General features: G+C 45.4%; 2 protein-coding genes across 3 annotated transcripts in view; one reads left to right on the top strand and one right to left on the bottom strand.

The window, feature by feature from the left end:
- Positions 1–14,482, bottom strand: part of LOC148517249 (uncharacterized) — a 270,769-nt gene that overhangs the window by 52,164 nt on the left and 204,123 nt on the right. The gene's annotated exons all lie outside the window — the stretch shown is intronic.
- Positions 1–14,482, top strand: part of POLR3B (RNA polymerase III subunit B) — a 166,449-nt gene that overhangs the window by 139,242 nt on the left and 12,725 nt on the right. For both annotated transcript variants that reach the window (XM_088478926.1, XM_088478925.1), the window contains exons 24-25: positions 1,378–1,481; positions 6,528–6,694. In XM_088478926.1, coding sequence (XP_088335052.1) covers positions 1,378–1,481; positions 6,528–6,694 — 271 coding nt within the window. The remainder of the gene's footprint in view (positions 1–1,377; positions 1,482–6,527; positions 6,695–14,482) is intronic.

Raw genomic sequence — 14,482 nt, 5'->3', positions numbered from 1 at the left:
AGCCACAGGTAAAACCTTTATGCGTTTATAACTATTCAGTTGTGGAGTGAACTTTGGGACGTGGGGCCCCTTGAACTGCTCTGGCTGGACTTTTTTGGAGCATCACCACTTAAGTTATTTTAACACTTTATATCACTCTGTTTTTATTTGTTACAATTTATTTGTACATTTATTTTTCTTATTTTAACACTTTGGGGTCAATCCAATTAGGTGCGAATTGCGACTAGCAAGTTTGTTTCTTGCAGCTCGCAGACTTCGCATGGAAGCGCGCTCCCGAGAATTCTCCAATCCAATTAAAAATCTCTCTTCGCACTACTCGCAGTGGAGGGGTGCGAACTGACTGCCAAATGACATTTGAGAGAAGTGCATAAAAAAGTTGATTGCGGGTTGCTATAGTCGTCGGTGAGTTGGTGGTTTGCTGGATGTTCGATATCGATCATCCAGCAGGACGATCAGCCAGCGATATCTTATCGCTGGCTGATCGCTACCTGTGTATGCACCATGAGGGTCATTATTGATAATGTCTACTTTACTATTAGCATATTAGGAGACCCATTTAGTAGCATGAAAAATTTTATTCTAAGTCTGAGGCGATGGAAGTGTGCACAACTACTCCTTCCGGGATACAGTTTATTTACCGGCGTCCAAAATGCCACACGTTGGAAACTCGACTCTGTACTAAAGATAGGCCTCTAAATACTGACGCCTATCTTTAGCCAGATGCCGAAATTCCGATGCCCGGCATCCCGAACGAAGGTAAGTGGGGACTATTAGCTGTTAGCCACGGGAGGGACGGGGGGAGGGTTAGTTTTAGGCACTCCCGGGGGGGACTTAGGGTTAGGCACCCCCAGGGGAGGGTTAGGGTTAGGCTAGGGGAAGGGGGAATTAGGCTTAGGCACCCCCCCCAGGTGGGTTGGGTTTAGGGTGCGGGAAGCTGGGGTTAGGGTTAGGCACCAACGGGGGGAGGTTAGGGGAGGGTTAGGGTACTTACCAGTGCCAGTCAGGATCCTGACAGTTCGGGCTTCCAGCATCGGTATTTAGTCCGCTAGCATTACATCCGGCGGCATTACATACCGATTCCACTCCTTCCATGTACCACCTACTTTATGGGAAGGCAGCCTTTTTTTCATCTTTCTCTTTATTTTTTTAACTGGTTGGTAATTGTTGCTTGGAGTTTTAAGTTACACATTGACTGTAATAGGTTTTGTGTCCAAAAAAATATATATTTTTGAAAATATACTGAAAAGCTGTGTTTTGGTGGTTTCTTTTTTCTTTTTTTTTTTTTTAATTTTCCAAGAGTTTAAAAAAATCTTTGGTCTGAGAGGAAAGTGAATATTCAGATGTTTTTAACATTTAACTTGTTTTTTCCCTGTGCAGGTGTGTGTGGTTTAATCGTTCCGCAAGAAGATATGCCATTCTGTGATACTGGCATCTGCCCTGATATTATCATGAATCCTCACGGCTTCCCATCTCGTATGACGGTTAGTTACGTTTTCTGTTTTATCCTGTGAATATGTTTTACATTTTTTGTTTTTCATTTTTAAATGGTGTACCCAGCCAAATTCAGTGGAAAGAAATTCACCTCTAGTTACAGTTCCACCAAATTTTGTTCACTAATCTGTCTTTAGAGGAAAACTGATTACTTCAAAGGATATTTTTAATAAATGTTGAGGATCCACCTGACTAAAGACAATTTTCCTTGACTTTTGAGTCTAGTTTTGATTCTAAGAGAACAGTGGCAAGCTTTATGCGGCAGCACGCTGGAGCCTGGTGTTCACTTATCAGGTCCAGCGGCGCTGGCCTCCTGGTACCCCACAGTATGGTGTTCACAACCAGTAGACCCCTTCTGGCTGCAGGCTTCTCCCTCTGCTACCGGCGGCTGACAGTTGGCTGCGACTCCCATAGGGTCGCTCTGTCTTAGATTTATAGGAATAAACTATATAATGAAGTCTCTGAGCACAGATCAGTGCCAGAGTATTAGGCTCTGAACCTAGTTCTTTTGTTTGTTCCCAGTGAACTCCCTGTACTAGTCATTAGTGATTCCTGGTTCTGACCTTGGCTATTCTATTTGACCTGATTTGCTCGCTCCCTGGTACCATACTGTCAGACTGGTTCCGACCCATTCCTGATGACTATGCTCCAGTTCTCCTCAAGGCAATTGGCCTGCACCTGACCTCAGGGCCTGATTCAGAGCCGGACGCTCTGACAGAGCGCTTGCTCTGAACCAGGGCCGTCCTTCTGTTTTTTTAGAGCGGCCTCCTGGCCTTTCGCATAGCTGTGGGTGACCACCCACAGCTATAGCGAGCGGCCAGCATGATGGTCGCGATGGTCAAGACCATCGAGCTTGCGACGAGACCCTTGTGGTAGGGTCTCGTTGCCGCAAGCCCTAGAGTGCTTTCGGCTCTAACAGAGCTGAAAGCACTCCCACTGACATCACTTGTGATGTCAGTGGGGCCGGCCCAAGACGGTTGGCGTTCCCATGGGAACGCCTCCGTCTGGGCAGCCATGCCCCCGGCCCGCCCACCACATTGACAGTACGCCCCCTTTGGTACGAGACCAGGAGCGATGGATTGCCCGTCGCCATCTGGGTTTCGCATATGCGCACGATGGAGCCGCATATGCGCACCATCGACCCGCTTGCGAGCGCATAGCGCTCGCGAGCGGGTCTGACTCAGGCCCTCAGTTCCTTCACACCACCAACCCATACATTGGAACCCATGCTGAGGGCCGCAACCTGAGTCTTGGGAAGTTCAAATCCCCTTGCAGGGTTCCTGGTGATACAACCAATGTGTTAGGTTCCGGGCCAACTCCAATCACGCAACTATCCATCCGAGAGTTGTGACAGCTTGGTTGTGTAGAATAAGTTACATTCACCTAAATCCCATGAAAAAAAAAGCCACAGTGAACCATAATTTGTTGAATAACTTGTCCATACTGTATGTGACGGCTTCACTTTGTGAATAAAACTAAAATGTTATTTTAAATGGTTTTGGTGTTCCAAGGATTCATGTCGCTGGTATAAAATATGTAAATATATTCTGAGATTATACACCACATGGTTTATCAAGGTTACAAGGTTACAATCGTGTCCCAGCATCTGCCCGAAAAATGAGGAGGATCTGATCTAAATTACAGTAAGTGATGACTGAGAGAATATCCTGGAGTTGCGGCCTTGGTTTGTTCAGGTTAGGTTGATAATTTGTAGTCTGAAGGCAAAGAAATGCTTCAGAATTTTGTACGGTTATTTGACTGTGACCTGGACTTAAGGTGGGTACATATTAGACGATATGTCACCCGATCCAGCGGATTGGACCGACATTTCGTCCACATCGGCAAATGTGTACCCACTATGGACAATCATGCGCGCTTCTGCAGGTCGTTCCTTCAGCCTACATGTAGGGCTGACGGAATGACCCAGCTGCTGATGCTAGGCAGGTGAATTGAGCCGGTGCTCGACATGTTGGACACCGGATCGTGTAATGTATGCCGGCCGCTCGATATGTTGGCCCATCGGACGTATTGGTAAATGTGTACCCAGCTTAAAAGTGGTTCACTCCTCAGGGGCCCAGGCTTCTTTGGGTATGCAGGGAATGTTTGGGTTCCCCAGTTTGTAGAGGGTATCCTCTGTGAAGGAATGAGGTGAAGTGGAGAGAAGAAGGACCCCCTAGTAGGAGTGACTTCACAAGTCCCACTCAAAACATGGTTGAGTGGCACTAGTGCCAAGGGTTGCCTACTCCTTTTCTAAATAATGCCCACCCCTTTGTACAAACAGTTATCTATGCAAACTCTAAATTTCCTGATAGATGACAGTACAGCAATTCGACTGTAAGTTTCAGCTTTCGGGCAGATTTCAGGTCTCATGTAGACAATATTGCATCCTTTTAAAGTGTACGTACGTAGATGAAGGAATTTGCTGTTTTGGCCACAGCAGCTGTTTCCTTCACCTATTTTCCCACGTTCTTACAGAACTTGAAGCAGGACTAACATGTTCAAATGAGGCTCCTCTACCGTACATGAATCCTTAATAAATGAGGAGATTCTGGATTAGTTTTGAAGTTGTAAACATCACATAACACATCTATTTTCCAAGCTTTAGGAACACAGGGCCACTTCTAACCACGTCTATCTGAGTTTGAAGATCAGAGCCTGAATTGTGAGCATTTGAAGCCCATTTGGGGCTTTCTATATTTAAGAGGTGAATCCTGTTAATAGTGTTTTATATGGAAGTGAAACTAATAAACCTCCAGCTGCTTTTAATGCTGGCTCTAGAGACCTTGAGATCAGTGAGTGATTTAAATTCCCTGTTAGAAAGTTTAGAGCTAATCCAGAGCAATTTCATTTGTCACGGTGTAAAAGATTTCGGTGGTCTCTCCTAACGGATAGCAATTATTATGAGATAACTGTCAAGTTGAAACAATGTCTCTTAGCGTATGTTACAGGATGACTGATATAAGCACTTGTTGATTTGAATGTTAGGACTTGCTACTGGCATAGTTGCTTACTGTCCCTAATTTCTAGGGATGCTTCCAGGTTTTAAGGACTTGTCACTGTTTTTAAATATTTACCTAATCCACGGTACATTTCCTTTTATTCTGTATATTTTATGCAATTATGGAACTTTTGTTATACTTGGACCTTTATAATGTAATATTTAATGCAGTAGAGCAATTAAAATGGATAGTAACATCATTATATATATACACTAAATGTAGGCATTAATTGTGCTTTAATACACAATCTCTACAACAAAACATCTGTCATCATTTTTATATATTGGTAACTGGTCACTGCTTCTCCTTGGTATTAGTGCTTTCTTTGTGATTGTCCAAGGTATCTATGCCCATATTAGAGGCCAAGTGGTCATTTTGCAGACATGCGAGTTACACTTCCAGTGACTCTTGATATACTGGCTGGTATTGGAGTTCAGAGTGGGTTGATTCAGAGACTGTGTTGTAAGGGTGAAATGAGCTGGTGTTCTTTAAGGGAGTTTTGTCTGAGGTCAGAGCACCAATTACATTTGTTCTTGAAGCTGACTTACAGTATTAACTGCAGCACGGAGTATTTTAGCTCATGCTCCAGCTACTGTACCTGTCCATGTGTGCACACCTCCTTTTATGTGGGGGCTAGGCCATCAGGTCCACCAATAACAAGCATCTGAGCATTTGGTGCCCGGACCTAGTCCCTCCAGACATCACTGTGTCTTGTTAGTGTGGTTGGCAGTTTCTATGCTGGTTATCTTCCTAGGGTGGCCAACTCAAACCTTTTAATTATGTTAAGTAGAATGTGTTAGTTTTGCACATTGTGTGGCTAATTAATATGATATAGAACCGGTATATATACTGTATTACGAGTTATCAAGCCTGCTTCAGACCACACTTGCGAACATGTCTAACAATGATCTGATTTCTATAGGATCAATTATTGAGCTTTTTTTTTCCATTGTTTTTATTAAAGCAATGAGTGTTACAATAAAGAGTAATCATTCAGATCAACAAAGTGTCCAGCAGTTCATGTTCATCTTAACAAAGACCTAGAAGTTGTTTGGAATTAGGGAGGCCAATCCCGGGCCATTTTTTGAATCATGGGATTCGGGATTGAAAAAAACGTCAATCTCTGGATACCAGGGATTGATTAGGTTTAAAAAAAAAAAAAAAACCCCGCCCAGCCCCCACGGAGCTTGAAGGGGGCTGACGGAGCTTGTAGAGTAAAGCAGTGGGTAGGTGGGTGGGCGCAAAAAAGGATGTTTGGCTGTTCAGTGTGACGTGAGGATAGAGGTCACGCTGCGCAACCCTGCATCCGCTCGCCCACCCACCGAGTGCACACAGCCAGGGGATCGGGGAGCTAGTCAAAGCTAGGGAGGCCAATCCCTAATCCTGGGATTGGAAGCTTTCAATCCCGGTTATTTTCAGGCCAAGATCCAGGGATCCCGCCCATCCCCTAATGGCCTCCATATTTGGAATGCTGTCTAATTTACAATATTTGAAGATTTGTGTATGATACATCACTACAATTTTCAAATAAAGAAGATATGCATGGTAGTAACAGTGTACATACACATCAATGAAGCTCCCAAATACAAGAGATAAGCACGGAATTAACATTATATATATATATATATATATATATATATATATATATATATATATATAAAAACAAAATTACAAAGATTAAAAATAAATAAAATCTGTGAAATTCATTTGCTCTCCCTCTTGAAACCCCCCCCCCCACCCCCTCCCTCGGTCCAAAGCGACCCGAATCTTTTATGTATTTTTGTATATATAAAAAGGGAAAGTCACATTACAATTGGGGAATTGTTTATTGAGCTCATTTTAAAACCACAATGCCTGCAATACAGGGTGCATTAACACCGTGGCAGTAAACATATAAGTAAAATGTTCATTTTACTTTGACCTGATTGACATATTTTCTGAAGTCATTTTCTATTCATTTCTATGCAGTTTCCTGTCAATCTCCTTGTAATAACATCCTTCTGACCTATGCCTGACCTATGCTCTTTTTCTACACAGGTTGGAAAGTTAATTGAACTCTTGGCTGGAAAGGCTGGGGTCCTGGATGGCAAATTCCACTATGGAACAGCCTTTGGTGGCAGCAAAGTGAAGGATGTCTGTGAAGACCTCATTCGATATGGCTACAACTATTTAGGGAAAGATTATGTGACATCTGGCATCACTGGGTAAGAACCTGCAACTGGGGAACGGTGATTTCCCCAAGTCTCTGGCAGTTCAAGGGCTGATATTGTCACGTGCAAGGCCAGGCCAGTTTGCTAATTTTTGCTAGACATAGTTGAGGGAAATGCATTGCACTTTGCGCACTAGGAATAATATATTTCTCTGCTATGGAGGGCAGGACTGGTCAGAGCAGAGATGAGGAGAGACGGTATATTACGTGTCCAATATACTAGAGCAGTGGTTCTCAAACTCTGTCCTCAGGACCCCACACAGTTCACGTTTTGTAGGTCACCCAGCAGGTGCACAGGTGTAATCATTACTCACTGACACATTTTAAAAGGTCCACAGGTAGAGCTAATTATTTCACTTGATTCAGTGTGGAGACATGGAAAACATGCACTGTTTGGGGTCCTGAGGACCGAGTTTGAGAACCTGTGGACTAGAGTATTACAGTGTGTATGTGTAGCTGCTGACCCACTACTTCTAAAGAAATCCAAGTCCCATGACTGCCTCCTTTTTTAGTTTTATATACATTATTATATACACCAGGTATATAATCCTGGTTGGGTATGGGACTGGCAGTCGGGATGCCAGCCGTCAAAACACAGATAGCGGCACCCCAATGCTCTCAGAATCCCATCAGGGGCTCTGTAAGTATACCAATCCTCCCCTCTTCATACCCTAACCCTTCATACCCTAACCTAAATATATATTTAATTTTTTTAAATGAAAAACAACCAAAGGGCGCTATCCGATGGGCCACACCCAACACGTTTCTTCACAACTCAGGACAAAATGCGCTTGCCGTGGCCTATCAGACAGTGGATGTGGTGACATCATGGGTCCTTACAGGAAGTGGCAACTTGTTTGTTTGTTGCTGAAGCCAGGAGAAAGTGTCTGCATTCTGTAATCCGGATACAACAGTGCTCTGAGGCTAAGCTACTTTTTTGTGCAGATCACTATCTATTTCGAATGTATGTGAGCAGTGATAAAAGTTGGGCTGGGCTGCCCATCTGGCACTTCTGGCAAATGCCAGAAGGGCTGGTGGCCAGATGGGCCGGTCATAACCCCCAGCTGAGCAGCTCCGCCTCCTGGCATCTGCTCTGCCAGGGATACTGAAAGAAGGGGGCGTAAAGCAAGGTCACGCCCCCGTGACTCGCGGCCCTAACCCTGCTTTTGGCGAGGTCCCAGATCTGCATTAGCTGTAATCTGACATCTCGTGAGTCAGTTTGGGTACCGGCTAGGCTGCTCATAGCAAGGCAACATGAATTACGAGTTTGAATTGGGCATGATACTGGGCGCCCGACAGTTGGGACATTCCATTTCTGAAGTTGTGCGGACATTCAAGATTCTTCGATCTACTGTGCCACGTGTGTACCGGGAATATCTCATGGAAGGCATTACCACCCACCATGGACAGCGCAGTGGCCAACCACAGTTGCTTAATGATCGTGACAGTGGCGTCTGGCCAGAATTGTCCATGATAACAGACAAGCGACATTAGCTCACATCACATCCACGTTTAATGCAGGAGGATCCCATTAGGCCATGGACGCCAGTTGTCAACAAGGCACCTTGCAGGCTGGTGGTGGCATTTATGGGACATGGTGGAGAGGTCCATTCGCACCTACAAATATCAGGGAGCTGTGGGAAGATGGCAGCGGTCAACATCCCAAGGTTTGCTTTCAACTTGTGGAATCAATGCCACATCGAGTTGCTGCACTTCGCTGGGTCACGATACTAGGCATCTATCACATGACCTTTGACACTTCAGTGTGTGTGTGTATGTATATATATATATATATATATATATATATATATTGTGACACAGTTAGGTTAGGGGGTCCCTGTCCTTGGTAGAGGACTCCTTCCTTACACACACACAGCAGCAGGGAAGCAGCACACCAGTCTGGATGCAAGTACAAGCTGGTCGGCGCCAGTCTTTATTGTACAATGTCAGAAATAACAAAAAGAAAAAAAACGTAAATCCTAGCCCTGTTGGGGCACTAACTTCACAGGTACTTCCCTCACTACCAGAACCTGGCAGGGCCTAATGCCCTCGCCAGCAACAAAGCACAGCACAGCACAGTACTCACAGATAGGGAGTTTGCTCAGAGACACTTGGAAAACCTATCTGCTCTCCCAGGTGAGACAATCAGCCCTAAACAAACTAAGCTTATATTGGCCACTCTCAGGTGGAAAACTAACAAGCCTGTTACCAGGCTGCGAGAACCAAAACCTGGAGTGGCCGTGGGTGGAGCCCTCCCTCTCCTCTCACCCACAACCCCCAGGTCCCAAACCAGCTTTTCAAAATGCCGAAACTCAAGCCTGCTACACTGCAGACTTTCTCCTGGGGATTTTAAACACATAGGACAGGAATCTGGGATAAATGTCCCTGTCACAGACCACTTTACCAGTGATCCTATCACATATCCCCCCCTTTGTTTCGACCTATGGGGCGGAACAACTGAAGCCCCCAAAAAATGAACGCGTGACAACGCGTCTGCTTTAAACAACAGGCCCCCTGGCCTGTGTTCCACCGAAAAATTTAAAAGTTTGTAACGCCCACTTTATGGCCAACGCCTCCTTCTCCACTGTGGCACCGGGTAGGCATCGAATTTTGAAACACTGTTCAACTTTCGGAAGTCATTGCAGAAACGCACACTCCCGTCGGGCTCTGGAATCAACACAATGGGACTTGACCACTCACTATGTGATACTTCAATAACCCCCAACTCCAGCATATTTTTAATTTCTTTCGACACAGATGCTCTTGGTGCTTCTGGTAACCTATAGGGCTTTAGATTAACTTTAACCCCTGGGTCAGTGATGATGTCATGTTTAACGACCGAGGTCCTCCCAGGTACGTCAGAGAACAGCACCCTATTTCTGACCAGAAACTCCTTGACCTCTCGTTGTTGAATTGCCGACAGGGTTTTTGCCACTGTCACTTCGGGAACTAAGGGCCCTGGATTTACTGGAGGGACTCGGACGGCCGACAGTACCGTTCTATCTTTCCAGGGCTTTAACAGATTTATATGGTATATCTGTTCCGGCTTTCTTTTCCCCGGCTGGTAAACTTTGTAATTGACCTGTCCCACTCTAAGATTTCAAAGGGGCCTTGCCATGTAGCCAAAAGTTTATTTTCCACAGTGGGAACCAACACTAACACTCTGTCCCCAGGAGCAAAGCTGCGTAACCGAGCATTGCGGTTGTATACCCTCTGCTGTGCTTGTTGAGCCTGTTTCAGGTGCTCTCTCACTATTGGCACCTCTACAATAGGCAATGGAACTAGTGGACCCTTAAAACGTGGTCTGGGAGCATGATACTGCCACTCAGGGCAGGATAAATCCTGATACATTGCCATGTGGGGATAGGACAAAGGACTATCAGGGTCTACGGGTTTACCATCAACTACCTTTACATTCTTCCTGGCTTTTACCAAAGTAGGGTCTTTCAACTGCTCCACGGCAAAGACCTCTCTTCTGACCTCTAAATCGGCAGACGATCAACTGGCCCAACAACACTTCCCCCCTCAATCACATCAGTTGGCAGGCCACCGTCACGCTCCGCATTCTCTAGTTCGCCAACCATAGTAGGAAAAGGGAATAACTCTGACTCAGAAGAAACTCCCTCCTCCACTATATCGACAACCTTCTCAAGTGGACGGGGGTTGTTCACTTCTGGAACAACACGGCTTTCCCACAATTTCCAGAAGTGAGCAAAGTCTCTCCCCAATATTGCATCGTACATCAGACCAGGCACCAAACCCACAGAAACTATAGCAGAGCCACATGGTGTCTCGATGTTCACCTCGGCAGTAACTTAATATCGATTATCCCCATGTATGCAGGTCACATCAACAGTTTTCCCCTTAAGCCTCAAGGGGTTCACCAGCTCAGCTTTTATAAGTGTCACCAAGCTACCAGATTCTAACATTGCCTCTACTCGGTTGCCATCTACAGTGAGTACACACATGTGCTTATCAGTCTCAGCCTGCCGGTCAGCCGTACAGGCTGTCTGTGCAAAGAAAGACCCCCTGCGGTAGACATGAGCAGTATCACATTGCATAGGTTCAGTTGTAAGTGAACAATTAGCGGAAATATGGCCGAAGTCACCACACCGAAAACAGTGAATCATATTAATGTCTAGTCGTTTACGGGGCAAGAACCTTCCTGGCCTGGCAGGCCTGTCTCCAGGTTCTACACCCTCAGTCTTAGGTACATTCCACCACCCAGCACCCTTCTCCCCTGGAACAGTCTTACCAGTGTCTGTGGGAGTTCGCCGGTGCGCCATCGGGGCTTGGTGGGGCATACTCCTCAGCTCCTCAGCCGCCACGTACCTCTCCACTAGCTCGACCAACTGGTCCGCGGTCTTAGGGTCTGCATGGCTCACCCACTTGCGCAGAGTCGCGGGTAATGATCGCAGGTACCGGTCCATTACGACCCTTTCCACGATCTGTGGTCCCGTCAGCGTCTCGGGCTGTAGCCATTTTGAGGACAGATGGACAAGGTCATGCATCTGTGAACGTGGAGGCTTGTCCATATGGAACTCCCAGCGGTGGACCCGTTGGGCACGAACAAAGGTGGTGACTCCCAAGCGAGTTAGGATCTCCTGTTTTAGTTTTTTATAGTCCTTGGCATCAGCCAGGCATAAGTCGAAATATGCTTTTTGTGGCTCCCCAGACAAAAAAGGTGCCACCAGACTTGCCCACTGCTCCTGGGGCCAACTCTCCCTTTCGGCCGTTCTTTCAAATGCGGCAAGATAGGCCTCCACATCATCGCCCAAAGTCATCTTTTGGAGGAAGTGACTAGCTCGTACGGAGTGAGTGGTGGTGGGAGGACCAGTATTAACATCTCTGGGCCGGGCGACCATGTGCTGTACCACCTCTTTTATGGCCTGGCTGTTTTCCGCTAAGGCCTGGCGGGTTTCCTCGATGGCGACTTGTTGTTGCCTCTGGGCTGTCTCCAAGGCCAACAGTTGCACCCTGGTGGATTCCGGCTGCGCCCTGGTAGATTCCTGCTGAGCCCAGGTAGATTCCTGCTGAGCTGTTGTAGCTTGGAGCAAGGCCTTAATAATGTCCTCCATTTTGTCCTGGGGTGTAGGTTGGAAGCTGAACCTTGCCTCTCTGAGCATTGGCTGACGCCTCCTCTATGGGACTCCAAGGACACAGTGTTATTTCCACACTCACAAATTGGGTGTCTGTCCCTTTAATTTTTAAACAGAAAGTTTTCCTCTCGCTGCAACTTCAGTGTGTGTGGGTGCCCGCATTCTCCACCATATTGTGACACAGTTAGGTTAGGGGGTCCCTCTCCTGGGTAGAGGACTCCTTCCTTACACACACACACAGCAGCAGGGAAGCAGCACACCAGTCTGGATGCAAGTACAAGCTGGTCGGCGCCAGTCTTTATTGTACAATGTCAGAAATAACACAAAGAAAACATAAACGTAAATCCTAGCCCTGTCGGGGCACTAACTTCACAGGTAGTTCCCTCACTACCAGAACCTGGCAGGGCCTAATGCCCTCGCCAGCAACAAAGCACAGCACAGCACAGTACTCACAGATAGGTTTTCCAAGTGTCTCTGAGCAAACTCCCTGTCTGCTCTCCCAGGTGAGACAATCAGCCCTAAACAAACTAAGCTTATATTGGCCACTCTCAGGTGGAAAACTAACAAGCCTGTTACCAGGCTGCGAGAACCAAAACCTGGAGTGGCCGTAGGTGGAGTCCTCCCTCTCCTCTCACCCACAACCCCCAGGTCCCAAACCGGCTTTTCAAAAAGCCGAAACTCAAGCCTGCTACACTGCAGACTTTCTCCTGGGGATTTTAAACACATAGGACAGGAATCTGGGATAAATGTCCCTGTCACAGACCACTTTACCAGTGATCCTATCACAATATATATATATATATCTGTTTTTATATGTTGAGTTAATTGACAAACATCTATTCCTTGGGTGTGGTTCAAAAGGTCGACAGTATAATGAATGACATTCAGAAGGTAAACCCCAATTCAACTGGTTCTGCATGTCTACAGTAAAAAGGTAATTAAGTCATTAAGTTGACCATCATTCTGTGGACATGTATCAACCGTTGACATGTTTAATGTTGACTTTTTAACACTAAAATGTGGACACAAGGGTTCTTTTCTCTTTTTTTTTTTTATCCTAACTCTAAAAATCACGGGGAAAAAAATGTCGGCATTTTAAATGTCGGCATTTAACCTCGACGATTATTTAACCTTGCCGATCTTAATACATGTCGACATAATGATGTCTACCTTTTTACTGCCGACATTCAGAATGTGTCGACCACATGGGGCCGACCTTTTGAATGTCGACCAATGAACTTTTGATAAACCTAATCTATGAAATTTAACCACAGTAGATTTAACTTTGTTGTTATTTGTTCATCATTAAAGAAGCCATGTATGAAAAGGTGATAAGTACACCCAATTTCTTGTCAGTGAAGACCGTACGCTGATCCAGGTGCTGCTTCATTATGTGATTACCAGGAAGCTCTAGCACCCTGGTATAAAAGCAGAACCTTTGTCGGTGCGATCTGGCTTGTGTTAGCACCACTCCAAGGAGAAAAGACATCTGCAATGATCTCAGAGAAGCAATTGTTGCCGTTCATCAGTCTGGAAAGAAAGGGCTATAAAGTAATTTTCAAACAATTAGAAGTCAATCATTCTACAGTGAGAAGGATTATTTACACACAGAGAACATTGGATACAGTTTCTAATCTTCCTAGGAGTGGGCTTCCAGCAAATTCACTTATACTGTAGGTCAGACCGTCAGAATGTATAATGTTCTGAGAAATTGCAAAGAATCCAAAGCTACATGTAGGGGCCTACAGGCCTCTGTCAACACAGTGTGGGGAAGAAGATGTACTAAGCCTTGGAGAGAGATATAAAGTACCAACCAATCATATCCTAACGGTCACTTTACAGGCCGTGTTTGAAAAATGACAGAAGTTGATTGGTTGGTACTTTGGGGTCTGTTTAATAAGCCTTGGATGGAGATGAAGTGAACGTAGATTAACCAGCCAGCTCCTAACTTTCATTTTTCAAACACAGCTTTGACTTGGCAGTTAGGAGCTGATTGGCTGGTACATTCTCTTCGTTCACTTTATCTCCATCCAAGACTTAGTAAATAGACCCATTTATCACTCTTCACTTTATCTCTCTCCAAGGCTTAGTACATTTCCCCTTAATGTTGAAGACCCTACCATCCGATAATGAGAGAACAATTACAGCCTTCATGGAACGGTAGCTAGGAGAAAGCCCTTTCTCTCCATTGGAAAACAAGAAACACAGCACAAGGGCCTCCTATCGACTGTGAAGCATGGCGCTGTAGGGTTGTTCTGCAGCCACTGGACCTAGGGCCTCGTAATCATGAATCCACGTTCAATGTCTTTTCTCCCATGCTCTTCTAGAGAGTCTAACATCTGAAGCTCGGCCAGTTTTGCACAGCAGGACAATCGCACTAAGCACCCCAGCAACTCTACAACAGAATAGCTGGCAGACAAAAAGAACAACGTTTTCATATTACCACGTGGTATAAATCCCTTCTCTAACAAAATTCATAAACTCATACAGAATACAATTACTTCAAGTTGTTGCTGTTCAAGGTGGTTCTACAGGATATTGAATCATGAACTTCTTTTTACACAAGTGAACTGTTCATGTTGGTTTATTAGTAAAACCTGGTAGAAAATGAGACATGTAGAAATATGAATTACAGTATGATCATTGGCCTACTGGGTGGCTAGCTGGTGACTGGTCATTCTCAT

This window comes from Taudactylus pleione, unplaced genomic scaffold (assembly GCF_031769625.1).
Source record: "Taudactylus pleione unplaced genomic scaffold, aTauple2 ptg000225l, whole genome shotgun sequence".
NCBI classification, from domain to species: domain Eukaryota; kingdom Metazoa; phylum Chordata; class Amphibia; order Anura; family Myobatrachidae; genus Taudactylus; species Taudactylus pleione.
The sequence above is the reverse complement of the archived record's forward strand: the minus strand, read 5'-3'. Positions and strand labels throughout refer to the sequence as shown.